Genomic DNA, 26747 nt, shown 5'->3' on the forward strand with positions numbered 1-26747 from the left:
CCTCCGTCAGACCCAGAAGCCCAGGCCCCAGCCCCTCCTCCGTCAGACCCAGAAGCCCAGGCCCCAGCCCCTCCTCCCTCAGACCGGGGATCCCACTCCTTCAGCTGCCTCTTTGCGCCGACCCAGGACTATATAACCTAGCTCATCCTTCTCTAAGCACCTGAAGGGTCTTGAGGGTCCTGGTTTGTAGACTCGGAGGTTTTGAGGGAAGGACGTCAATTCGGGGCCTCTGGGAACGCATAGAGAGGCCAGAGGGATAGCTCGCGTTAACCCCTTTACCTGCTCTCCCAAGAACATGGTGCGGGGGCAGTGCCCTCCCCCCAATACAGGACTCTCAAGATTCGGGGGTAGGTGGAGGAGGGAAACTGGTCCAGGCTGAGTTGCGGGGTCTTGAGAAAAACATTAGTTTTAGACCCATATGAAACAAACACCTGTTAGACATTGACGCTGTCTACCCCATTTCCGCTTCTCATGCCAAGGCGAGGGGGGTGGTGTCTATAAATTCATCTTCTCTGAGGTGGCCCAGCGTCCCCTCCCCCCGCCCGGGCTGGAGGGAATGGGGAAGGAAGCACCCACTGCGCATGCCTCGCAGCCTGGGATGCTGAGGCTGTGAGCGGAGGCGAGCGTCGAGGACAAGTGATGGAGAGGCTTCCACGCCCAACCCTAGACACAGGACTCCAGCCTCCGCAGGAGCCCGAGCCCCTGGGGTCCAGTACTTACCACGTTGAATCAGGGGTCCGCTGATCGGATCCTGGGGTCCAAACCCGAGTCCACCCCCGCCCCCCGATTTTGAGCGCCGACCCCAAATCTCCCACTTTCATATGTCCAATCCCAGTACAAGGAGTCCACCACCGGGTCGACGGGCCTTTGGAGTCCTGCCCACCCCCAGATCACCGTCACCCAGAAACCCCGATTCCTGTCTCTCGTGTCCCTAGCCGGGTATTCAGGTCCTGGGTTTTATCCCCGCCTCCTTCCAATCCCCGCGTTCTATCCCCGCCCCCTTCGAGCCACGGCGTCCAATCCCCTCCATCCGTTCGATCCCCAGTCCTCCGTCTCCTTTTACCCCGCCAGATTCTCCATTTGGCCGCTCGCATTCTGCGCAGCTGTTCGGAACCAGGGTTCCTGGGCTCCTCACTCAGCGCATTGTCTCTTAGTCTCCTGTCTCTTCGAGGAACAAGGCTCAGCTGGGAGGTCTCAGCCCACCCCTAGGTGCATTGTAACGTCAGGCGCGTAGGGTGCCGCAGCAAATCTCAGCCCTTTCACGCCAGGGAGGGAGGAGGGATGTTTGGGGGTCAGGACGGCCCGCCAAAACCACCCACGGAAGGTGCATGGATTGAGTTGGCAAGAAAGAGGCGCTACAGCGGGTTGGATTCAAGGTAGACAGTGGGACTTCCGTGAGGGAGAAGCAGCATGGATAATGGAGAAGGGTATATTAGAGACCCAGCCCCGAATGAGAGGTCGAAATAGGTACAGAGAAGCAGAGACTGACACACAGAACTCTTGTTTATTCGGCTCTGGGCGTCAGTGTTCTTCGTCCAGCCTGGTCCCATGTGCTTCTAGGTCCAACCTAGTCGCAGCCCGGGGAGGGACTGGGGAAGACGGTTTCAGGGGCTGGAGTTAGGGGAGAAGAAATGTGGGGTAGAAGCTCCAATATATAGATAGGCAAACTGAAGCCGAGGAGGGGACGAGCCGTGCCCGAGGTCACCCAGCGAGCTGGGCACTGCGCTAGCCCCCTCGCTGCAAGCCGGAATCCTGGGAACCGAGCCGGGCTTCCGCCTCGCGCCGCCCATAGCTGTAGGGGTCCTGGGGCTCGCGGCTGGCCTTCCCCGAGGGCTCCTTGGTGGAGGCAGAGCGAATCCAGTATATGATCTCCGCCAGGCGGTGGGTCCGGCATACGCCCAGGTAGCAGACGTGCCGGCGGTTCTGGGGGACCTGGTGCTGGCCTCGCCTGGAGAGGGAGCGTGAGAGAAAACCGGGTTCAAACCGAATTGAGAGATGGAGCGTGATGGAGGTGGGCACCCAAGCACTCCAAGACCAGCGGGGAGGCTTACAGATCACCTGCCCGTTCCGGGCCGGGAGGGGGCGCTCGCCCTTTACGGTCTCCCTCCCGCCCTGTCCCTGCTGCCACCGGGGTTTCTCACCTGGCTGCAGTGTCCGGGTCCCCTTGGGCGGAGAAGGCGAGGAGCAACAGCAGGATGAGGATGTGGACAGTCATCGTGGGCAGGGCAGGGCAGGTCAGGATCCGTGGCCCGGAGTTGCAGCCACCCCGCCCCGTTCCCACACCGGGCTGATCGCCTCTGGGTGCAGCGCTGGAGCCAGGTACCAGGGCCAGTCCCCACTTCCCAGGCGGGGAACACTGACGCCAAAAGTCTGTGGGAAGAGGCCGCACCACACCAGAGGGGCAGGATTCAAACCCGGGTCCCCGCTTCCCGCACCGCGGCTCCAGAGCCTTCACTGGGTGTGCGGGGTCACACCAGCTGCTATCCCCCTGGGAGGTCTGTGGGGGCTGCAAACTCACCCCCTTTAAAGTGTGGGGAAATGGGGCGGGGCCAATGACACCCGCAGGTAGCTAAGCAGCGGGATTCCACAAAAAGGGGTGGAGGCGGGGAAGCGCCGGCTCTGGTTGTAGATGCGACCTCACCCTCACCCTGTCGGGAAGCCGTTTAGTAGACAGTTGAGACCCTGGAGCCTCAGGGGCCAGGCAATGCAGGGCGAGTGCACATGCGGCCCTCTGGAGGGTGTGGAGCGAGGGAGACCCCAAACACAGAGGAGCGCCCCTCCGAAAGAGAAAAGGCCGAGATGTCAGGCACCCACCAGTGAGGGCTCCAGTTGCACCGAAGCAGGTGTAGCTAGGGCTGTGTCAACGTGGAGGGTGTCCTGGGTCAACCAGGTCGAGTGCACAGTATTGTGGGGGACCCAGGACCCTGTGGCCAGGCCCTGAGGGTGGAAGGGTGGGTGCAGACGCCATGTCTGCAGCAGAGGCAGAGGGACCTCGTCTTCGCCTCTGTAAGATGGGTAGGCCCGACCACCTTACAGCTGCGACTCCCACTGACCTCAATGGAGGACGAGTCCCCAGCCCTAGGCCCCAAGCCATTCTAGGGGAGGAAGCAGGGCCACTCCCCCACAAGAAATTCTATCCTCCCAAACATACACCCCCAACCCACTCTGTGTCCCCAGCTGCAGAGGGCTGGGCACAGTTGGGCCTTGGAGGGACCCAAACAGGAAAAAACAGCCAGAGAGGAACAATGTTGAGTGTTGGGGGGAGGTGGGGAGACTGTTCTGGGAAACTTGAGGGCTGGCTGTGCTGGAAAGCCACCCCCACCCCCTACTAGGCAGGACACAGGGGTACTGCAGAGGGGAGGGGCGCAGACCCAGGAGGGGAATGAAAAGAGTTGGACAAAGACCCTGAGAGACAGCTGTGGAGGACAGGGACCCTGAGAAGGAACCAAGGAAGGGTAGCAAGAGGCCTAGAGACGGGGAACGGGAGACGCAGAGCCACAGAATGGCAGCCACCAGCAGGTGCCAAGGCCGGTCCCCCCACTGCTGAGGCTGGCACTGCAGTACATGCGAAGGGAACCCCAAACCTCCTTTGCCCCCAGGAAACGAAGCCAGACCCCAGCTGAGGATTTATTGGCGTAAATGCAACCATATAAAAACATAAGTTATGAAAAACACAGTCACGATGTGCCCTTCCCATTCCCCCAGCCCAGGCCCCTAAAACCCCCTTCTGCGGGAGGAAGGGAGAGGAAGGGGGAGCCCCGAAACCACCTAAGAACGCTCAGCCCCTGGGCCCGTGCAGGGCAGGAGAGCCGGGCCTCAGCGCATCCGGTAGTCGGTGGAGCAGGACAGCTCGCACAGCTGGCCCTTGAAGTCCAGGTCGATGGTGAAGTCCAGGTCCCGCTGCAGGGAGAGGCCGGGCATGAGGGCGGAACCCACCAGGAGGTGGTGGCAGGGGGGTGCAGGCAGGCCATGCGACAATGCGCCGGGCTCCGGCTTCCTGCCCATCTCCACGATGCAGACCCCAACTGCTGGTCCCACCCTAGCAGCTGCCCTGACCCTGCCAAGGGACAGCACCACATGGACACCCCCAAGCCTACTAAACTCACTCAGGAGCAGAGCCCAGCTGCTGTCCCTTGCCCTTGGATTTCTCCATCAAGATGATTCCCATGAGCAATGCAGCGATTGCTTCTTTCATAAAAAACAAAACCCCTCCCAAGCCCACTTCATCCTCAGGCAAACGTTCCAGTGAAACCAATGGTCCAGCCTGCGGCCTCCACTTCCCCTCCTCCCCCCATACCCTCCAGCACATGAAGACGAGACAAAGTCGCCAACGCCCCAGGACTCCCCCTCCCTCTCCAGTATCTGTTCCCAGCCAGCGCCATGGTCCCGGGGGCTGCATGAGTCTTTGTAGGGGGTGGTCCTGTGGTTGCAGGACGTTTACCAGCCCCCTGGCCCCTACCTACCAGATGCCAGGAGCACCCCTTCTCCGGAGTGACAACCACAAATGTTTCCACAGACACTGACAAACGTCCTCGGCGGGGGGGGGGGGGGGGGGGGGGGGGCAGTAAAACTGCCCAGTTGACAACTGCTGCTGTCACGGGCTCGTGGGTGTCCCGGGGTCCACATTCCATCACTGCCCTGAGTGCCACCCACCCTCGCACCCATGGGCCGGGACCCACTTTTCCAGCCCAGACCACTCCCGGCAACTCCAGGCTCAAGGCCTTCCATCCTCCTGCCTGCTCAGACCCACCACACTGGACCTCTGCCCAGATCCTCTCTCCGAGAAGCCCCCCAGCTCCCCCGGAAACCCCCTGATCTCAGGTGATGGCAGCTCCTGCCAGGTGCTCAGGAAGAAAAAGAAAGGGGAGCAGGAAACAAAAAGCGGCCTTTCTCCTCTCATGCCTCCCAGCTGGGCTAGAAAACCCCGCGCACTCTACTGGGTGCTGCCTCTTGCCCTGGAGCCCACGTACGCCAACACCTGTCTGCCCTGCTCCCAGCCTGACAGAGGTCACCTCCAACTGGCATCACCATGTCACTGAGCCCCTTATCTAGAGTGGAAGCACCAGGAGGGCAGGGTTTTGGCCTGGGTCCCCAGGCCCAGCTTCCGGTGAATGCTCAAGAAATCCTGCTGTGTAGACAGGCATGAGGCTGAGGGGCTCGCCCCCGCCAGCTGCCCCCATCCCCCACCCCGGCTGCCACCATTCCTCCCCCCCACTCCACCCTCCTGCCCAGCTGCCCAGGGCCTCACGTTGTTCTTGGCGTTGGGCCGCATGCCGATGGTGCCGAAGATCTCCTCGCCCGTCTTCACGGTCAGGTAGTCCTCCATGTAGAACACCGTCTGCTTCCAGTGCGTGTACGGAGACTCGGGGCCTGGGGACGCAGGCGGGTCAGCCAGCCTCGGCCTGCTGTCCCCACCCCACCCTTGCATTCCCTCTGTTGGAATGCCCACCCCCATGACAGCTGATGAGACTGCTGTCTGTGAGTCACCTCCCTGTCATTGAGCTTTGGAGACAGGGACCGTGTCAGCCTTTTGTGGATGAGGAAACTGAGGCACTGCACACTCTGGTCACTTGCCCAAGGCCACGTGGCTGCTACATGGCAGAGCTCACACTGGAACATGAGTGTCCCCATGGCTCCCTCTGCCCGTTTCTGTCACCCCCTCCAGTACGTGGGTGCCCCTCGGCCCTGGCTCGGGAACGGCCCCCAGCCCTGTGGGCCCTGCCTCACTGGTGGAGAAGCCGGTCCTCTTGTGGCAGCGCGTGAACTCGATGTTGAAGTAGGCCACCAGGGCGTGCACGTAGTCATTCCGCTTCACTTGCAGGCAGAATGGGGAGGTGAAGGTCAGATCTTCCACCTTGACGGTGTAGATGTCCACCTCCTGCAGGACAGGAGAGGGCGAGCTCCAGGATGTGTTCCCACCTTGCTTCATCCCCTCCTCCCTCCCTTAAGCTCCCAGAGGGCCTGTGACCTCGCTGTCCCCTTCCTGCTGGTCCTCCCTCACTGGCACCCAGCCTCAGCTCCTCATTCACTCCTCATCCTGCCTATCCAGCTCTCAAATAAACCGCCTGGGTTCGAGCCCAGATTCTTTGCTCCCTTCTCTCTGACACCCAAACCTGGCAGCGCCACCCTAACTCTGTCCAGACCTCCTGGAATGCAGGTGCCCCACTCCACCCTCTCCCCAACCCCTTGACAACTCCACCAACATGATGGCTTCAAACAGCAACCCAAATGCCAACCTAAAACCCTGGGCCAGTTCCCCTGGCTCTCAGGAGGGTGGCCCGGGTGGGGTCCCTGCCCCTCTAGTCTCCTCTCCTCCCCCACTCAACAACTTCCTCCTCCCCGACAGGAACCCCCGGTCAGCCACCCAGCTTCACCTGGCTCACACATCCCAGCTCAACAAATAACTCGTCACCGTATTTTTTTTTTTAAACAGGGTCTCAGAAGTAAAAAAAACAAAAGGAAAAAAACAAAACAAAACACTGTCACCAAAGCTGGAGTGCAGTGATGTGATCACAGCTCACTGCAGCCTTGAACTCCCAGGCCCAAGTGATCCTCCCAAGTAGCTGGGACCTCAGGCACATCTCGGAGCCCAGCCTGGCCCCGTGCTCTTCTGCAGTGGCCCGCGTGTATGTGCACCCGCTCATCGCCCTGGGGTCCTGCCTTTCCGTGCATGGGCTGTGGGCTTTAGCTGCCAACTTTGGGTGTTTCCTCCGCCGCACACCAAGTGCCAAGCATGGTTCTCACACAGCAGCGCTCACAAGATATTTAAAGGATGAAGTGTCTTTCCTGGGCCTCTAGCACCACCTCTGGCTGGCAGATCAGGCTCTGAGACCTCAGGCCAACATTCTGGGCCCCAAAGTCCCACGCCAGGGCCAGGTGATGGCCTCTCTTTGGTTTCAACCCAGGGGACACCTGGCCATACCCACCCCCTCACCTTTATGAGGCAGGCGTTGGTGACCAGCTGTTTGGGGTCCACAACATCCACTAGGGGCTCCTTGATGGCCACATCTTTGATGCAAGACATGTCGAAGCCATACACGTTCTCCCACCCTGGGGAGGCAGGCAGGGAGGGGGTGAGCCCCCAGCAGCCCACCCGGGGCCCCGCCCGCCAGCTCCCGGGCTGCGCTCACAGTGGATCTTGTAGTCTTTGTACTGCCGGTCCTCGATGGCCGTCACATATAGCGTGGCCCGGTCTGGGAAGATGAGGCCATCGGGCGCCTACAGAGGGGCGGGGCGAGGCATGAAGGGTGGGGCCTGGCAACACTACCCTGAGTCTTGCCTCCGAGATGTGGCCTCCTGCCCTGGTCTGAGCCACCCTCATGTCACAGCGGCAGCCACCCCTCACCCCCTCGTCTATTTCCCACACGGCCGCCAGAGGGCACCCAGGGGCACCTCAGTCAGCTCCTGTCCCTCGGAGGTTCTGGGGATCCTCAGACCCTCCCTGGCTGCTCTGAGAGGAAAAGCAAAGTCGCACAGGGTCCCATAAGGCTGCACAAAATCTGCACACGCCCTGTCACCCCTCACCTCCACTCCTCCTCCTGCTGCCGTTCTAGACCCTCCTTCCACACGGGCCTCCCTGCTGTTCCACACGCAGTAAGGGCACACCTGCCCTGGCCGTCCTTCCATATGCTTCATCCAGCTCTAGGTCACCTCACCTCTCCCGGGGAGGCCTGCTGGGGCCTAAGGACCTGGGCTATTGTCCTACTACGGTTTTCCTGTTCCTACGACCTCCCCTACATCGCATCATCTCCCTCCAGGGTCTATCACACCTGGCTCGGGCTGTGGCCTTCTAACACCTTGCAGCCAAGCCCCCATAGTAAGTCCCGTCTGTGGGAAAAATTGAGCGTGGTTTTCGTCTTCTGCCTGGACCCCAGCCCACGCGAGCTGCACCTGTCCCGCTGGGGCCTCACCAGCCACTTGTCCCGGGCATAGAGCACGGTGTTGAGCATGGACTCGTAGAAGAGGCAGTAGCCCATCCACTCGCTGATGATGATGTCCACCTTCTCCACCGGGAGCTCCACCTCCTCCACCTTCCCCTTGATGATGGTCACCACTGCGGGCGGACAAGGGCGGCCACATCAGCCCCCAGGAGGCCTGCCCCTTACCTCACCTCCCCCGGGGGCTACAGCCTAGGGACCCCACTCAGTTCAGAGAACTGGGTGAGCAGAAGCCATGAACCCTTCTAACTCTGTTTTAAAATTCATACATCGTTCTGGACATTTTTGAGGCAGGAGCAGAAATTTTATGTGGACTGGGTATCAGGTGATGTTACAATTTTTTTTTTTTTTTTGGAGACGGAGTCTCGCTCTGTTGCCCAGGCTGGAGTACAGTGGCGCGATCTCGGCTCACTGCAAGCTCCGCCTCCCGGGTTCACGCCATTCTCCTGCCTCAACCTCCCGAGTAGCTGGGACTACAGGCACCTGCCACCACACCTGGCTAATTTTTTGTATTTTTAGTAGAGACAGGGTTTCACCATGTTGGCCAGGATGGTCTTGATCTCCTGACCTCATGATCTGCCTGCCTCGGCCTCCCAAAGTGCTGGGATTACAGGCGTGAGCCACCGCGCCCGGCCACGATTTTGTTTTTAACTGGGTGGGCTTGATATGAGAAGTAACAGCATAGTCACATTCTCAGAACAGCCTTTATCTATTAGATAAGACACCTGCAGACGCATTTACCGGGAAAATTACATCACAGTGGGAATCTGCTTCAAATGGACTCGTGCATTCATTATAATAATCTCTTTTAAAAAATCACTTCAGGTCTGCACGGTGGCTCACGCCTGTAATCTCAGCACTTTGGGAGGCCAAAGTGGATGGATCACCTGAGGTCAGGAGTGCACGACCAGCCTGGCCAACATGGTGAAACCATGTCTCAACTAAAAAAATACACACACAAAAAAAAAAAAGTTCATGCCGGTAATCCCAGCACTTTGGGAGGCCGAGGCAGGCAGATCACGAGGTCAGGAGATTGAAACCATCTTGGCTAACATGGTAAAACCCCGTCTCTACTAAAAAACAAACAAAAAAATTAGCCAGGTGTGGTGGCTGGCACCTGTAATCCCAGCTAATTGGGAGGCTAAGGCAGGAGAATCACTTGAACCCAGGAGGCAGAGCTTGCAGTGAGCTGAGATCGTGCCACTGCACTCCAGCCTGGCAACAGAGTGAGACTCCATCTCAAAAAAAAAAAAAAAAAAGAAAAGAAAATGCTGGGGAGGTACCTGTGATGGTGGAAAACAGTGAATGCCGCAACATCCTGGAAAGTGTTACACAACATGACAAGCAGGTGTAAGAAGCCAAGGGCAAGAGGCTGGTACGAAATGCTACTGGCGTGAAAATTATGCGCGAGAATGTAAACGCATTTACATACGTATGTGTTTGTAGGTCCAGACTTCTCTGGAAGTTAGTGTTGGTTAAACTCAGAGGAGGGCAGCTGGGAAACAGGGAAGGCTTCTCACTGTGGGCCTTCAGTGGCCAACCACGTGACTCTATTACTCATTCAAGAAACTAGAGAGTGCTTCTTGCCCTAATTTTAAGACTGAGGCGCTAAGCTTGTGATTTTGACACTCAGATTCTCAGGCGGCCGGCAGCCCAAAAGACCATGGGTTGGGAGCTGCGAATCTGTGGCCATCCATAGACCCCACTGCTCTTCAGAGGGCCCTGGGGAAGCAGGGCATCACCCCCTCCACTCCCACAAACCCATCCTCTTTCTGGGCTCACCGTGGTCTAACTTGTTGGCTTTGACGATCTTCACCGCATAATCAGAGATACTGGAACACTCGATCTGAGGGCCCAGGAAGAAGGGAGGGTGAGACCCATCCCCTGCCCCCATCACCTCCATCCAATCCCTTAGCCCTGATGGGCCCCCCTCCATCCCCCAGGCTCGGCCCCGCCTGGCCACCCCGGAGACTCACCCCGATGACCTTGCGGGCCCCGGCCTTGGCAGCGAACATGCAGAGGATGCCGGTGCCCGAGCCGACGTCCAGCACCACCTTGTCCTTGAAGAGGTGCCGGTTATGAAACATGGAGTTGCGGTATGTGAGGGTGCGCACCTCGTCCTTCAGCATCTCCTAGGGCAAGAATGGCACAGAGACGCCGTGAGGGGCCCTATATCCCCAGCTGGAGAACAGTGTGTCCTGAGAGCTTGGAGGGCCAGAGCTCGGCCCTCTCGCTTTCTTCCATGCACCTCAGTTTTCCTTTTATATATTTTATTATTTTATTTTATTTTATTTTTTTTGAGACAGAGTCTCGCTCTGTCACCCAGGCTGGAGTGCAGTGGCGCGATCTCGGCTCACTGCAAGCTCCGCCTCCCGGGTTCCCGCCATTCTCCTGCCTCAGCCTCTCCGAGTAGCTGGGACTACAGGCGCCCGCCACCACGCCCGGCTAATTTTTTGTATTTTTAGTAGAGACGGGGTCTCACCGTGGTCTCGATCTCCTGACCTCGTGATCCGCCCGCCTCGGCCTCCCAAAGTGCTGGGATTACAAGCGTGAGCCACCACGCCCGGCCTATTTTATTTTTTTTTTATCTTTTGAGATGGAATCTCACTCTGTTGCCCAGGCTGGAGTGCAATGGTGCAATCTCAGCTCACTGCAACCTCCGCCTCCTGGGTTCAAGCGATTCTCCTGCCTCAACCTCCCAAGTAGCTGGGATTACAGGTGCACACCACCATGCCCGGCTAATTTTTGTATTTTTCATACAGACAGGGTTTCACCATATTACCCAGGTTGGTCTTCAACTCCTGACCTCAGGTGATCCTCCCACCTCAGCCCCCTAAAGTGCTGGGATTACAGGCGTGAACCACTGCACCCAGCCAGTTTCCCTTTTTAAAAAATCAGATTAGATGGACTAAACTCCAATCTTGGCCACACTTCACCACTGCTACCTAAGAACCAGTGAACCCTGGCTTTTAAAAGTCCTCAGGCTGGGAGCAGTGGCTCACGCCTGTAATCCCAGCACCTCAGGAGGCCAAAGCCGGAGGATCACTTGAGCCTAAGAGTTTGAGACCAGCCTGGGCAACAAGGCAAGATTATCTCTACAGAAAAATAAGAAAATCAGCTGGGCGTGGTAGCGCACGCCTGTGGTCCCAGCTACTCCGAAAGTGGAAGTGGGGGGAATCGCCTGAGCCGGGGAAGTCGAGGCTGCAGTGAGCCACGATTGCACCAATGCACTCTAGCCTGGGCGACAGAGCGAGACCCTGTCTCTAAAAATAAAAAAATGGCACTTTTATGCATATTTTGCCACAATTTTATGAAAAAGGCCTCAGGGGGAAAAGAAAATTCCTTAGAATGCCACCCCAGCTTCGTTCTGGGATTTCAGTGTCTTCAGTCAGATCTCAAGGGTGCAGAAGGTGTCAGGGCGGGAGCAGCCGGGGCGCAGTCCCACCGCCGGTCACTAGAGGGCGGCAGAGACCAGCGGGCCCTGCCCGACCTCTGGCTAAGGCCCCAGGCACGCATGCGCTCTCCCACCCCAGCCTTCGGCAAGAGGCCCCTGCAGAGATTCAGGCTAACCTCGGTCTCCAAGGCAACGGCTTGGCGAGGAGACCCTAGGGGGTGCGCAGCAGAGGGGCAGAGGGGCGGCCTGCTGCCAGGGGAAGCAGTGCGCATGCGTGGGAAAACAGGTTCCACCCCTTCCCCAACATTTAACCCCCGCTAAGATTGGGGCCTTGGGGACTGTCCCCACTGACCTCGTGGATGCCAAAGTGGGCGTAGGAGTCAAAGTAGTAATCTTTGGATGTCATGTCCTCAGCGTTGGGCTTCTCGCTGCTTTCCGCCTGGCCACAGGACACCTGGGAGGGGGCCGATGGGATCATGGGTCAGATCTGGGGGCTCCCCACAGCCTCTTAAACCTCCAGGTCCCTACTTTTCCCTAAAGAGTAGTACAGAACCCCCAAAATCATACCATGACAACCCTACAGCCCCCGCCTGCCATCTTGCCCCCCAGGAACCCCAAAACCTAACAACCCCATTTTCCACTTCCAGGACCCCCCCAGAGCACCATCCAGGGGAGCACCCCGATACCTCAGCCACGCCTACCATCTCTCCAGTCTCTCTGCCCCCGTCTCTAGCTCAGCCCACAGCTGGGGAGGGGAGGGGAAGGAAAATGGGGGCAGACACAGGGAAGGGCAAAGGGGGGTTGGAGGTGGAGTTAAGGAAGTAGCCGCGATACTGGGGGAGGCCAGCGGGGGCTGTGAACCTGGAGGGGTTGCTACTAAGTGTCTGGGGGCCTGGAGTAAACTGGTTTGAAGCAAGAGGGGTATGGTTAGGCCTCAAGAAAGGGCCAGATGTGTGGCAAGATATATTGATGTGGAAGTCGGGGTGGGGAGGGGTCTCACAAAAGGATATTTACTTCTTCAAGAGGCGGCTGGAGGCTCATCCCATTAGCCAAGGTGGCTACAAAATTCTAGGAGAGAGTAACAGGGAGAAAGGATTAGCTACTGGGAGTGGCTGTGGGAGGGCTGGGCGGCGGGACCTGGGCTCTGGCGGGGGTGGGGGGTGGGTTTCCAGCAATTCTCCTTCTTGGTGGGGAGTGGTGGCAAAGGGGGCAAGTAATGAGGTGGAGTGTTTAAGAAAGGGATGGGAAAAGTGAGGGGAGAAGAAAGGGGGTCTCCTATCCCAGCTGTGGCTGGAGAGATGGTGGCCCACCCCCACGCTGCCCCTCTCTGGCCAGGCAGCTGACCACACACCTCCCCCATCCAGGGAAGGGGAATTGGCACCCGCCACGGCCAGCTGTCGCTCCCTCTCATCACCTAATCTCCCCCAGATTAGGTGACACTTCCTGACACACACACTCCTATCCTAGGGTGCCATGAATAGCAGGAGGGAGCGGGGCTGGCAGGGTATGCCCACAGGGCATCTGCCACCTCTGCAAACCAGTCTCATGTCTGAGAGGATTCCAGAATAGAGGTGTGGCACACGGGTACTTCCCCAGAGCTAGCACCCCAGACCCCAGCTCCTGCCTTGGACTCAGGAGCCCCAAACAAAACCAGCTGGAACCAACCCCCTCCCTTATGACCCTCTGCCCACAAAGGTAGGGTCCCAGGGAGGATGGGCAGCTCCTGGACCCTCTAAGAATGAGAGGACTCCAGAAAGTGGCTTGGGGGCACGGTGGCTCACACCTGTAATCCCAGCACTTTGGGAGGCCGAGGCAGGTGGGTCACCTGAGGTCAGGAGTTTGAGACCAGCCTGACCAACATGGTGAAACCCCGTCTCTACTAAGAATACAAAAACTAGCTGGGCCTGGTGGCGGATGCCTGTAATCCCAGCTACTCAGGAGGCTGAGGCAGGAGAATCGCTTGAACTCGGGAAGCAGAGGTTGCAATGAGCCGAGATCAAGCCATTGCACTCCAGCCTGGGTGACAGAGTAAGACTCCGTGTCAAAAAAAAAAAAAAAAATATGGCTTGGGGAGTCAGCCCATCGCCCCCATTCAGACACCCATCCCAGGCCCTGAAGACTTCCAGGCGCGGCCAAGCCTGAGGCCACCTCTGGGAAAGTTATTTCCTCCACCCATAGAGCCCCAGGTGCAGGAGACAGCCAAGAGGGTGGGAAGTCATTATAGCGACCCTTGGGAGCTGCATCCTGACAGCTGAGAGCTGACCTGCCCCTCCAGCCAATGCCATAGGTAAGGGATGGAAGGACAGAGGCCCCATCAGATTACATCTCTTCCAGATGTGACCACTTTTTCAAGTCTCCAAGAAGGGCCACGTCACAGACCATGACCTACTAGGCTCCAAGCACCCTCCCTCCAGCTCTCCCACGCCAGCGGGGATGCCTATAAGAAGAAAGGTGCTGAGGGGGTTTCCCACTGGGGCCCATTTCTCAATACCACTGAAAACTACCGTCAGACAACCCCAGCCCCAGAGGGCTTGAAACGCAAGACTGAAACCTCCCCCACATGGCTGCACGAGAACCAAACCTCACTCGAAACCATTTCAGGCACCCACTCTCAGGACCCCGGGGCTCAGGACCCCCGCACAGGGCTTCAGGAAGGGGGAGGTCATCTCCCACCCTCACAAAGGCCCGGGGGAGATAAAGGGCTCCAGTAGAGAGTAAAGCTCTCAGCCTACGTATTTCCCACAACTCCTTCCCAGCGGACATACCCTCCTCCCTCCGCCCGCCAGGAAGAAATCCGACGGGAGGTGGGCTTCAGGACACGCCCCATGAAAAAGATGTCCCTCCCACACACCCAGAAATGGCCACAAGGGGGTGCACGGCGCTTATTAATGGCAAAATGATCTCGATGCCCCACCACCACCCAGAGGGAGGTCACAGTGGCATGCCCCATCCCCCAACTCCTAAAGCCCTGGGCGAGGAGGAGAATTCTGGGAGGGGAAACGGGGTCGGCGGGGGACCCCACTCTTGGTTTTCCTCCAGTCCCTAACCCAGAACGCACAAAACCGGGGCCGATATCCCAACAGATGCCCCCGGAGCTCGGAAGGAGGTTGTAAAGGGCTGAGAAGCACTGCTCCTCCCAAGAGACTCCCTTCATCCTGGAGAGCCCCAGGTCGATCCCACCCCACGGCGTATGCCCAGGTCCCCGGGGAGGAGGGCTGGGGACGTCAGGAGGGTCGGACCCCCTCCTCGCCCCCCCCCGCGGGCGCCCCTCCCCGGCCGGGGGCGGGGCCTTTGTCCCGCACGTGGAGCCCGCCGGGCCACCGGACTCGGCACACCCCCTCCCCACCCACCGCGCCGCGGCCACGTGGGGGCCTGGCCGGAAGCGCCCCCGGCCCTCCTCCACGTGGGAGGGGGGATAAGACCCTCCGCTAGGCCGGATGCCGAGGGCCCTTGAAAGCTAGGGAGCCGTCACCTCAAACGATATCCCCGGATGTGGAACGTGCTGCGCCCCCGTGTGCGGCGGGGGACCTCCAACCCCATGTCTCCAACTTAGAGCCCTTTCCCCACCACAGAGGCGTGAAACACCGACCCAAAGCTGCCCCCCGCCCACGGCGTCGCTCCAAGCGCTCACCTCCATGATGCAGTTCGCGGCCTCGGCTGCCGCCATCTTCACCCGCACCTACTCCTCCTCCGGCCTCCAAGACCCCCCCCTTTCTCCTCACTCCCCCGGGACCGCCTTATACCGGAGGGTCCACGGCCCGCCTACCACGACCCCGCTGGAAGATTTCATTGGCAATGGAGACGGCCCGTCTGAGAATACCGTCTAGTAATTGGCTGGGGAATACGTCCATCATAGGTCAGGGGTTTGCCAACTCTGGCGTCCAGAATCCCGCCCCCTCAAGTCGACCCGGGATGGGGAAAACTGCCCGTCTATTGCAAGAAGCGCGACTGGTGATTGGGCAGAATCCACCAGGCTTGCCCTCCCCTTTACACCCAGCACCGCCTCAAAGCTTCCCGGGGAGCCCCGCGCTAAAGGGGCGTCTTGAAACACCTGTCCATCACCAAAACGACCCGCCTCCTAATCGCTGCCATTGGTCTATCCGGAAGTGACGTTACGCAGCCTTAGGCCCACCCTCGCCTAGCGGCCGGCCTCAAGGAGAACACGGCAATTGGCCCACGCGTGGGGAAGAAGGCGGGGCTTCAGGCACCAACGATTGGCTCAAAGGAATTATCACTCCTCGTCCACTCGGTGGATCCTCCCAACCCGGGGGGAGTCTGGAGGAAAAAGGGAGCTTGTGCTCATTACCTGGGGGAAAACGGAATCGGCGAGAGGCCCAGAGAGAGGAAGGGCATAGCTGGGGTCCCGAAGCAAGTGAGGAATAGGAGTTCATCGTCAACACATTAAATCCCTAACCCTTGACATAATCATTCCAAGTTTTTTAAAACCATCAACCCCTCTCAAGCCACTTGGTTTTTGCCAAGTCCCTCCCCCTGCCAGGAACGCCCACCTCTCTTTGTCTGGTCAGCTTCTAAACGTGAATCAGAGCGCAGTTTAGGCACCACTTCCTCCGGGAAGCTTTCCTTGATTTGCAGAAAAAATTCCTAGTTGAATGAAGCTGAATGCAAAGGGCCGAATGCGTGGGTCCTGTCTCTCCTCTCCCCGATCCCTCTACTTCCCTCCGCTCATACTTCTCTCCAATCCCGGAATGAGCTCGCTCTTTGGTTTCTGGGCCTCGGCGCAGGCCATACTCTCTGGCGTGCCGCTGGCAAACGCCTGAGACTTAAAATTTCCAATAGGGTTCAGGCGCAATGGCTCACGGGTGTAATCCCAGCACTTTAGGAGGCGGAGGCAGGCGGATCACTTGACGTCAGGAGTTCGAGACCAGTCTGGGCAACATGGTGAAACCCTCATTTCTATTAAAAATTTCTACAAAAATTAGGCCAGGCGGCCGGGCGCAGTGGCTCACGCCTGTAATCCCAGCACTTTGGAAGGCCGAGGTGGGTGGATCACAAGGTCAGGAGTTCGAGACCAGCCTGGCCAATATGGTGAAACCCCCGTCTCTACTAAAAAAACAAAAATTAGCCGGGCGTGGTGGCGGGCACCTGTAGTCCCAGCTGCTCCGGAGGCTGAGGCAGGAGAATCACCTGAACCCGGGAGGCAGAGGTTGCAGTGAGCTGAGATGGTGCCACTGCACTCCAGCCTAGGCGACACGAGACTCCATCTCAAAAAATAATAAAATAAAATAAATAAAAATAAAAAAATTAGCCAGGACTGGTGGCACACGCCTGTAATCCCAGCTACTTGGGAGGCTGAGGCAGGAGAATCGCTTGATCTCAGGAGGTGGAGGTTGCAGTGAGCCAGGATGAAGCCATTGCACTCCAGCTTGAGCGACAGACCGAGACTCTAACTTAAAAAAAAAAAAAAATTTGAAAAGCGTGGCACTAAACAAACCAAGAAAAGGACATTTGTTTCCAGTGTTTGAGCTGAAGCAAGAGAAGCCCAGCTGCAAATATGCACATCAGGTCTTTAGCTTGTTGCAGCCCTGTGCATAAGCATTGCCCTCCAAAACACCACAAAAGCACTGCCTTAATTTTTGGGGTATGAATACATTGTAGCAAGGATGCAAATTTGCAAATAATCTACAAATACTGAGGATCAATTGTAATTGGTTCGGTTTGTAATCCTGTATGTACATTTCACTTTATTAATTTACAAACATTACTCCGTGAAGGGGGATATGGCCCTACAAAGGAGACAAACCACGCAGGCACAGTGACTCATGCCTGTGATCCCAGGACTTTGGGATGCCCAGGTAGGATTGCTTGAGCCCAGGAGGTGGAGACCAGCCTGGGCAACATAAGTGAGACCCCATTTCTACAATTTATTTTTTGAGACGGAGTCTCGCTCTGTTGCCCAGGCTGGAGTGCAGTGGCGTGATCTCAACTCACTGCAACCTGTTGCCTCCCGGGTTCAAGCGAGTCTCGTGCCTCAGCCTCCCAAGTAGCTGGGATTACAGGCACCCACCACCATGCCCGGCTAATTTTTGTATTTTTAGTAGAGATGGGGTTTCACCATGTTGGCCGGGCTGGTCTTGAATTCCTGACCTCAAGTGATCCACCTGCCTCGGCCTCCCATAAAAATTCTTTTTTAAAAATTAGCTAGGCGTGGTGTCACATGCCTTTACTTCTAGCTACTAGAGAGGCTGAAGTGGGAGGATCACTTGAGCCCAGGAGGTTGAGGCTGCAGTGAGCCATGATAGTGCCACTGTATCTATACAACAGTGCAAGTATAGGCAACAGAGCAAGACCCTATCTCCAAAAAAAAAGGGGGGTGTGGGGGGTGTGTGTGACAAACCACTGGTCTGTAGGTAGATGAGAAACCAGCAAGAGAGACTTGAAAGGAGCAATGGGAGGAGAAAAACAAGAAGAGGGTGTCCTAGACACAGGTGAAGTTAGAGTGTACCTTTCTGCGGAACTCGCTGGAAAGATCCCATGACCATCATATAGCATTAGCTAGAATAACCAGATCGTGCAATAGGAAAAAAAAATGCAAGTTGCTGGAATATTTACAGATATTCTCTCAAATATGCTACATGTCCAGGAGACAGGCTCTTGTAGGTGCTGCAAATAAATATTTCTAGAATGAATGAACTGGTTCTTTCCTCAATTTGTGTAAGCCACAGAAATCTCCGAACCAAATCTCCTCTCCTTAGAACTTTAGTTCTCAAGTGTAAGAACAGACAATTGAATACTTTGTAACGTTTTTAATATGAAAAGTTTTAAACAATTTATTTTTGGCAAAAACAGGTAGGGCAACCACCACCCCACAGCCCTGAGTGGAATAGGAAGGCTTGGAAAAGCACACGAACAGGGCAGGGACATGAGGTGTCATCTTGTAGCAGCTTCTGAGAAAGAGCTCAGTCCAATGGCAAGTTCAAGTCCACGGGTGAAACGGCCAGGATGCCCTCCTGGAAGGGAAAAGTGGCAGAGCCCTGTGAGCAGGGCAGGTGTTCCCCCCATACAGCAGCGTCCACATCAGCCCTGTGAGATCAGAGACGGGAAGGCAAAGAACCAGAGAGCGGAGGGCGACAGACACCCAGAGAATGGGACAGAGACCCAGACGGAAGGGCACAGGGATGAGGGGGACAGGGTCCTAGCAGGAGGAGGAAAGGATGAGCCCGAGGAGGGTCAGGGCACTGGAGTGGGGTTAGACAGAGACCCAGAGAGAGTGAAGAGTCACGGGACAGAGTCAGAGACGGGGAAGAGAGTCTTGGGATTTGAAGAATTCAGAGTCGTGGCTTCGTGTACAAATCCAGATTCAAACACTCTGCATGCTGGGAACTTTCCCTCTCTGCCCCCACAAGACGAGGATAATAAGAACCCCATGAGGCTGTAGTGGGTTTAAATGGGATAATTCCATTGAAATCCCTGGCAGAGGACCTGACCCACTGAGAAAACTCATCTGCTATCAATCCTACTTAAAAAAAATTTTTTTAAGAAATTGTCCAGGCGTGGTAGCTCAGCCTGTAATCCCAGCACTTTGGGAGGCCAAGGCGGGTGGATCACTTGAGGCCAAGAGTTTGAGACCAGCCTGGCCAACATGGCAAAACCCCATCTCTGCTAAAACTACAAAATTAGCCGGACATGGTGGTGTGCGCCTGTAACCCCAGCTACTCAGGAGGCTGAGGCAGGGAATCGCTCGAACCCAGGAGGTGGAGGTTGCAGTGAACCAAGGTCGTGCCATTGCACTCCAGTCTGGGCAACAGAGTGAGACTCCATCTCAAAACTTAAAATAAAATAAAATAAACGAGCTTCTTTGCTGAGCCCAACACTTATATCCAGTTCCCTCAACATGTGCTATGAGTTCTGATCTTACTGTAGACCGGACCACCTCCAGTCCTGCTCCCCACCCCCATCGCCCCCGTCCCCACACCTTCCTCATCTCGGGGAACTTAAGATGTTGCCCTGCAGCTGCTCGGGCCAGCATCCTTTAGTCTGTCCCCACATCTGGCCCATTAGCCAAATCTGTCAGCTTCACCGCTAAGTTAAATCCAGCATTCTCCACTGCTCCCGACTTGGGTCAGATCCACTCACCTCCTCCCTGTGCCCCTACTTCTGCCCTCGCCCCCAGCAGTCGGTCCCCAGGCGGCCGCCAGAGGGCGCCCATTGGCGCCTAAATCAGCGCCTGTCCCTCCGCTGCTCAGAGACCTTGGCTTACCCATAGTCAAAGTCCGAGTTCTCACTCACCGTGACCACAGGGTCCTGGCTGGCCCGGCGCCTCTCCTCCTCTCATCTCTCGCCCGCTCACCCTACTCCAGCCCTACTGGCCTCCTCAGCCCTACTGGCCTCCTCCTCCCTGCTCCCCAAACACACTTAATCAGCTCCTGCCAGGGAAACCGGTTCCATCCAGAGCCTGGCTTGTGTCCCTCTCTCAGTGAATACCCACAGGGACCCCCCAAGGCAGGTAAATGAGACCGTGCTCACTGGACCAGGGGGGAGAGTGCCGCTCAGGGAGACTGCGACAGTCGCCAAGCCACAGGGCCAGCATGCTGGAGCCCAATCCAACTCTGAAACCGGCACTGGAGATAAAGTAAGAAAAGGAGAGGGGAAGACTTCTGGGTCTTCTGAAGCTGATGTGTTAGAGGCGGGAGACACCAAGAAAGAAAAATAAACCAGAAGAGAAGTAAAACAAGTCAATTCCACCATCTGTTGGAAGGCGCAAAGTGCTATGGAAGGAAAAGAAAAGCAGGAAGGGGGAAGGAGGGCAGTGGGAGGGTGTGGAGGTGGCTGTGATTGTCAATGGGGACCTGGGAAAGCCTCATTGGGGGTGAAACCAGAACCCACCAGAAGGAGCAGAGGACGGAGGCAGGGGGTTCCCCGGGAGGGCATCCTGACAGGCACTGTTGGAAAGGCAGCAGGTAGCCATATAACCTCACCAACAAAATGCCTGCATGCCAGGCAGTGCACAGAGGGCTTCCCAGATTGACCCCATTTTAACCCTCAGAGCGACCCTTTGAGGTAGCACTACTACTCTATTTTTTTTTTTTTGAGACGGAGTCTCGCTCTGTCGCCCAGGCTGGAGTGCAGTGGCGCAATCTCGGCTCACTGCAAGCTCCGCCTCCCGGGTTCACGCCATTCTCCTCCATCAGCCTCTCCCAGTAGCTGGGACTACAGGCGCCCGCCACCACGCCCGGCTAATTTTTTCGTATTTTTTTTAGTAGAGACGGAGTTTCACCGTGGTCTCGATCTCCTGACCTCGTGATCCGCCCGCCTCAGCCTCCCAATTTTTTTTTTGAGACGGAGTCTGGCTCTGTCACCCAGGCTGGAGTGCTGGAGGGCAGTGGCGCGATCTCGGCTCACTGCAAGCTCCACCTCCCGGGTTCACGCCATTCTCCTGCCTCAGCCTCTCCGAGTAGCTGGGACTACAGGCGCTCGCCACCATGCCCGGCTAATTTTTTATATTTTTAGTAGAGATGGGGTTTCACCGTGGTCTCGATCTCCTGACCTCGTGATCCGCCCGCCTCGGCCTCCCAAAGTGCTGGGATTACAAGCGTGAGCCACGGCGCCCAGCCTTACTACTTTATTTTTTGAGACAGGATCCCACTCTGTCACCCACACTGGAGTACAGTGGTGCAATCATAGCTCACCGCAGCCTTGAACTCCTGGACTCAAGTGATCCTCCCGGATCCTCTGCCTCCTGAGTAGCTGGGAGTAAATGTGTGCGCTACCATGCTTTGCTAATTATTATTAATTTTAAAAATTTTTATTTTTTGAGACAGAGTTCCGCTCTTGTTGCCCAGGCTGGAGTGCAGTGGTGCAATCTCGGCTCACTACAACCTCTGCCTCCCGGGTTCAAGCAATTCTCTTGCCTCAGCCTCCCTAGCTGGGATTACAGGCATGCCCGGCTAATTTTGTATTTTTAGTAGAGACTGGATGTCACCATGGTCAGGCTGGTCTCAAACTCCTGACCTCAAGTGATCCACCCACCTCAGCATCCCAAAGTGCTGGGATTACAGGCATGAGCCACCGCACCCGGTTTTTATTATTATATTATTTTGTTGAGACACAGGCTCACTCTGTCGCCCAGGCTGGAGTGCAGTGGTGTGATCTCAGCTCACTGCAATCTCTGCCTCCCAGGTTCAAGCGATTCTCATGCCTCAATCTCCCCAGTAGCTGGGATTAAAGGCACCTGCCACCGCGCCCGGCTAATTTATGTATTTTTTTTTTTAGTAGAGACAGGGTTTCACCACGTTGGCCAGGCTGGTCTCAAACTCCTGACCTCAGGTGATCCACCTGCCTTGGCCTCCCAGAGTGCTGGGATTACAGGTGTGAGCCACCGCACCCGACCCTGGCTAATTATTTTCAATTTTTCTAGAGATGGGGTCTTACTATGTTGTCCAGGCTGGTCTTGAACTCCTGGCCTCAAATAATTCTCCTGCCTCGGCCTCCAAAAGTGCTGGGATTACAGGCATGAGCCACCTAGTCCGGCCTCTCCCTGAGTAACCTCAGTCACTGGTTTCACGCTTACAGTATTAGCGTACCCAGTCGTTGACGCCAAGCATAGCGTCCGCACTCATCGCTGCAGTCCTGGCATACAGCAAGGGCTCAACACAGAACGAACGCAGTGGAGCTGGGAGAATACCTGAGGTCTGAGAGGAACCTAAGAAGTCCCCGCCCCTCCTCTATCACATGACAGTTGGGTAAAGTGAGGCCCGGAGAGAGAGGCTTCAGCGGCTCACCCAGCCCCCGTGGGCCTGGATCCAGGGCGTGAAGCTGTGCACGTGCTCCACACTGAGTCCGGCCAGGGTGCCCCCCAGCCCAGCCACGCGCCGGCTCAGCTCCATGGCCAGGGCCAGGCGGGCCAGGGGCTCCGGGGAAGGAGGCGGGGGCCCGGGGCATGCTCGGCTTGGGCGAGAGCTGTCCTCCCGGCTACAGAACAGCTCCACCAGGCGGGCGAAAGAGCCGGAGGACAGGCGGACCAGCTTGCTGCGCAGGGCGGGGTCCGAGGCCAGCTGTAGGGTGGAAGAGGCAGGGTCCGCGTCAGCAGCGCCCCCGGGGCCAACCAATAGGGGGCTGGGAGGCGTGGCTTCCCGGTTCAGGATCGTTCTAGATGCTAAAGTTCTAGGCCACCCCTCATCCATATTAGCCAATCAAGCCAGACTCTAGGGTCTCTGCCAAACTACCCCTGGGATACTGGCCTAGAACGTGAGTCGCTAAGCCATGCCATCAGGGCCAACCTCTACTGTAACTGAGTTAATCTAGCCATGCCCCTGGTGGCCTTTCCCAGGGGCCAACCTAGTGTCTACAACAATCTTGCCCTCTACCATTCAATTAATATTAGAGGACGATGTACCTTGTCCAAGCTCCGAAGCCAATCAGATTCCAGGACACAGCCACAAGCCACGCCTCCTCTGGTAGTACATTTTCCCCTACATTCTAAGCCAGGTCCCTTCTACGCTCAGTAAGATTTTAGCCACTCCCCCACCCCCACATTCATTCCCTTACTTCCCCAACTTGGCCAGTCTCTTGTCGATAATGTTTTTGATGGCCACACCCTCTGCATTTAGACCATGCCCCTCTAACAATCAATTAAAACCACTAATTTACAGTACAGTACTATCCTAAGCATACCCCTGTCATTCAACCATTCTTTTTTTTTTTAAAGACAGAGTCTCACTCTGTCATCCAGGCTGGAGTGCAGTGGCGCAATCTTGGCTCACTGCAATCTCCACCTCTTGGGCTAAAGCAATTCTCCTGCCTCAGCCTCCTGAGTAGCTGGGATTACAGAAGCGCGCCACCACACCTGGCTAATTTTTGTATTTTTAGTAGAGATGGGGTTTCACCATGTTGGCCAGGCTGGTCTCGAACTCCTGACCTCAAGTCATCCGCCCAACTCGGCCTCCCAAAGTGCCTCAATCCTTCATTGAAACCTTGTCCCAGCCTCTTTCCACCTGACCATCCAAAGAAAATACAGATTCAGCTTCTGATCCCAGTGCCCCACCATTCTGCAACTCCTGTCCTTGCCAAGGAGTGGGACAGATGCCCATCACCTTCTGGTTAATGACTTCTGCCTCCTCCTCCAGCAGGGCCACCAGCCTCCGCAGTATGGCTTCCTTCTCTGTGGGCGGGGGACCCTGTAATTCTGGAGGCAGAAGAGAATTTGGCTGGGGGCAGAACCCTGGCTATCCTCCTACCGCCATCTTTCTCTGGGGCTCCTCTGTGCCTCACCTGGGCTAGGCGGAGATTTCAGTTGCTCTTGGACCAACTGTTCCAGCCGCTGGGCCACCAAGGCATAGAAGTCTGGAGTAGCTGGGCCTGGGGTGAGAAGAGTTAATGACAGGTTTCCAGGACATTGGAAACTTATGGATTCTCTCCTTCCCCCAACTACCTTGGCAGGTGGCAATTATTCCCATTTTATTTATTATTTATTTATTTATTTATTTTGGGAAACGGAGTCTCGCAATTCTCCTGCCTCAGCCTCGTGAGTAGCTGGGACTACAGGCGCACGCCGTCACACCTGGCTAATTTTTGTATTTTAGTAGAAATGGGGTTTCACTGTGTTGCCCAGGCTGGTCTCGAACTCCTGACCTCAGGCAATCTGCCCACCTCAGCCTCCCAAAGTGCTAGGATTACAGGCATGAGCAACCAAGCCCGGCCATGATTCCCATTTTATAATGGGGTAAACTGAGGCCCAGTGAGAAAACTTGGTTAAAAATGCCAAAACCCTTGTACTTTTTCACTTTATGAGATCCTCAAACTGGACTTAGAATGTCAGAGCTGGGGCCAGGCGCGGTGGCTCACGCCTGTAATCCCATCACTTTGGGAGGCTGAGGCAGGCGGATCACTTGAGGTTGGGAGTTCAAGACCAGCCTGATAAACATGGAGAAATCCCGTCTTTACTAAAAATACAAAAAAAAAAATTAGGCAGGCATGGTGGCGCATGCCTGTAATCCCAGCTACTTGGGAGGCTGAGGTAGGAGAATTGCTTGAACCCAGGAGGTACAGATTGTGGTGAGCCGAGATCGGGCCACTGCACTACAGCCTGGGCAACAAGGGTGAAACGCCGTCTCAAAAAAAAAAGAATGTCAGAGCTGACCGGGTGCGGTGGCTCGCGTCTGTAATCCCAACGCTTTGGGAGGCTGACGTGGGAGGATCACTTGAGGCCAGGAGTTTGAGGCCAGCCTGGCCAACATGGCAAAACCCCGTGTCTACTAAAAGTACAAAAATCAGCTCGTATGCTGGCATGCACCTGTAATCCCAGCCACTCGGGAGGCTGAGGCACGAGAATCGCTTGAACCCAGGAGGTGGGGATTGCAGTGAGTCGAGATTGCACCCCTGCACTCCAGCCTGGGTGACAGAGCAAGAATCTGTCTCCAAAAGACTGTCAGAGCTCAACTAGACCTTGAAGATTATCTCATCCAAGGAAGGCAAACACAAGACACTACTGTTAGTATCCCCCTTCCCTCACCCACTTCAGACATCACCAGTTGATCACAGCACTTCCTCTCCCCACCTGTAAACCCCTTTTCAAGCTAGCACTCCCAGCAGCCATTACCAATCTGTCCAGGTTCACACCTACGAGGAAACTTGTGGGTCACTTTGATCAAGTCCAGTGACCTCCTCCCCAATTCCTACTCTGCTATTGGAAAAACAGGAGAGCAGGGAAGAGAAAGCATTTTCCCCAGAGTCATGCAACTAAGACAGCCAGGGAGATGTGATTGAAAACCAGCCCTTCTGCCCCTCTATCAGGGGTATTCCTGGCTACAAAAGTCCTAGGGGCAGGGAAGTAGTTATGGAAGGAAAGAGACAACAACCAGATTGACCAAATGCTTTCTGAAAGCCAACCCACAGAATTGACAGAAATCTAATTGGGGAGGGGAGAGGACAGGATCCTGAAGGCTGGTGCTAGAGACTCCACACAGCCACCCCCTAGCTGAGTGATCTTAAACTAGCACCTTATCCCGTGTTCTGCCAGCTTCATGGATGATCATGGAAATCTCTTACCAGGCTCTGAACCATAGCAGGGGCGGATGGGCAGAGAGCAAGGCCGAGGGGACTCAGAGGGGGCTGCTCCTCGCCCCAGGGAGCAGGGAAGACATCTTCGAAGGCGGCTCAGGAAGTCTGTTGGCTCTTCTTGGGCAGGGCTTCTGGGGAGGAGGACTTCAGAGACTGACCCCACCAGAGATCCCCTGCAAGCAGTCTCTTTCCCCAACTCCCTCCCTCCCCCGCTGAGGACCTCTCTCCAAAACCCCAAAGACAGAGAATAGAGCTGGATATAAAGAGAGGAGACAGACTGAGACCAGGAGCAAGAGTTAGGAGGGAGCCTCAAATGCTGGCCCCTGGGGGAGAAGGGCCACTCCTCTTACCTAGGTAGAGTTGGAACAGGAGACCCGGCAGCCTCACCACGCCTAAGGAAGGCAGCTAGGACCCTCAGCGTGTCTTCCCGGAGCCCCAGCTCTTCAGAGCCTGCCATGGAGGCACCTGTGAGAGAGAGGGCTAGGGACTGGACTCCAAGGGTTTAGCAAGAAGTGGAGGCTTGGGGACCAGGACTTGTGAGTCCCAAGGAAGGTGCTGAGGGCCTGGACTCCTGGGTCCTTTGGAGAGTGTGGGTCTGGGACCTAGACTCTTCAGTCCTCAGACGAAAAAGGGATCAGGAAAAAGACTCTTTGATCCAAGGAAAGGTGGTGGGGCTGGGTGCCCAGATTCGTGGGTCTAAAGGAGGAGGGAGCTGGGGTCCTAGACTCCTGAGTCTTAGAGAGAAAGGAACTGGAGCCCCAGACCCTTAGGTCTCTCAGGAAGAAGGGGCTTAGCGCCCCAACTCCTGGATTCTGTAAGAGGCATATGCCAAACTCCTGAAACCCTTAAAGCATCGGGAACTACCAATCCCAGGAGGTTTCAGGGCAAATCTTCCCCTCGGTCCGCGCTTCTTCGTCGCGCAGCCTGCTGTGAGGTGTAGTTCCAAATCTCCGACTCCTGCTGGAATCTAGAGGACCCTGGACCCTTGGATGTCGGAGAAGCGGGACTGGGGTGCCCACTACTGGATCCTGGCCCCTTCCTCTTCCCTCCTCACCCCACCCCTCGTCAACACCCCGCTGACCTGGTCCGGGGCCCCACCGCCGCCTCCTCCACTCAATTTGCCGTCTCCTCCACTCAACTCGTACAAACTTTATTAGTTCAACTTTCCCGCGCCTGCGCACTGGGCCGGGTCGATAACTGGCCCAACGAAGGAAGGGCGGAACGCTGGGTACACGCTTAATTTGCATGTGACGCTCCCAGCATGCCTCTGGCCGGAAACCCAAAAAAGGGCATGGGGCGGGGACAGCCCCGGGCCCAGCGGGCCGTCCCATCGGCTTTCGGGTCTGTTACCCAAAGAATGATAAAGTTGGTTTTATTTCAAGAAGTCGATCGAAAAGAAA

The 26747-nt window shown here is 56.5% G+C and overlaps 3 protein-coding genes across 12 annotated transcripts; all 3 read right to left on the minus strand.

Moving 5' to 3' along the window:
- Positions 1 to 1521: 1521 nt before the first annotated feature.
- On the minus strand, positions 1522 to 2225 carry ADM5 (adrenomedullin 5 (putative)). The gene is given in 3 exon segments (XM_032169224.2): positions 1522 to 1849; positions 1852 to 1948; positions 2142 to 2225. Coding segments are annotated over 3 exon segments (453 nt in total). The 5' UTR covers positions 2216 to 2225; the 3' UTR covers positions 1522 to 1567.
- Positions 2226 to 3614: 1389 nt separating this feature from the next.
- Positions 3615 to 15063, minus strand: PRMT1 (protein arginine methyltransferase 1). 4 transcript variants are annotated; one of them, XM_032169187.2, is made up of 11 exons: positions 14963 to 15059; positions 12346 to 12399; positions 11684 to 11785; positions 9914 to 10069; positions 9720 to 9783; positions 7911 to 8053; positions 7131 to 7218; positions 6935 to 7050; positions 5728 to 5878; positions 5249 to 5370; positions 3615 to 3900 (listed from the first exon to the last, which is right to left on the minus strand). In XM_032169187.2, exons 1-11 carry the CDS (start codon positions 14996 to 14998, stop codon positions 3817 to 3819), a joined length of 1116 nt encoding a protein of 371 aa, XP_032025078.1. In that variant the 5' UTR covers positions 14999 to 15059; the 3' UTR covers positions 3615 to 3816. The 4 variants fall into 4 exon arrangements, with proteins under 4 accessions (XP_032025078.1, XP_032025079.1, XP_058281550.1 ...); XM_032169188.2 differs by lacking the exon at positions 12346 to 12399 and having other exon boundaries at positions 14963 to 15063; XM_058425567.1 differs by lacking the exons at positions 12346 to 12399; positions 14963 to 15059 and adding an exon at positions 12018 to 12132.
- A 3017-nt stretch (positions 15064 to 18080) lies between these two features.
- Positions 18081 to 26727, minus strand: BCL2L12 (BCL2 like 12). 7 transcript variants are annotated; one of them, XM_032169196.2, is made up of 7 exons: positions 26429 to 26678; positions 25698 to 25812; positions 25336 to 25475; positions 23560 to 23646; positions 23382 to 23473; positions 22071 to 22343; positions 18081 to 18299 (listed from the first exon to the last, which is right to left on the minus strand). In XM_032169196.2, the coding sequence occupies exons 1-7, from the start codon at positions 26676 to 26678 to the stop codon at positions 18249 to 18251; spliced, it is 1008 nt and encodes a 335-aa protein (XP_032025087.1). In that variant the 3' UTR covers positions 18081 to 18248. The 7 variants fall into 7 exon arrangements, with proteins under 7 accessions (XP_032025087.1, XP_032025086.1, XP_058281553.1 ...); XM_032169195.2 differs by having other exon boundaries at positions 25336 to 25478; XM_058425570.1 differs by lacking the exon at positions 22071 to 22343.
- Positions 26728 to 26747: the final 20 nt, after the last annotated feature.

This window comes from Hylobates moloch, unplaced genomic scaffold, assembly GCF_009828535.3.
Source record: "Hylobates moloch isolate HMO894 unplaced genomic scaffold, HMol_V3 SCAFFOLD_12, whole genome shotgun sequence".
In the NCBI taxonomy this organism is placed as follows: domain Eukaryota; kingdom Metazoa; phylum Chordata; class Mammalia; order Primates; family Hylobatidae; genus Hylobates; species Hylobates moloch.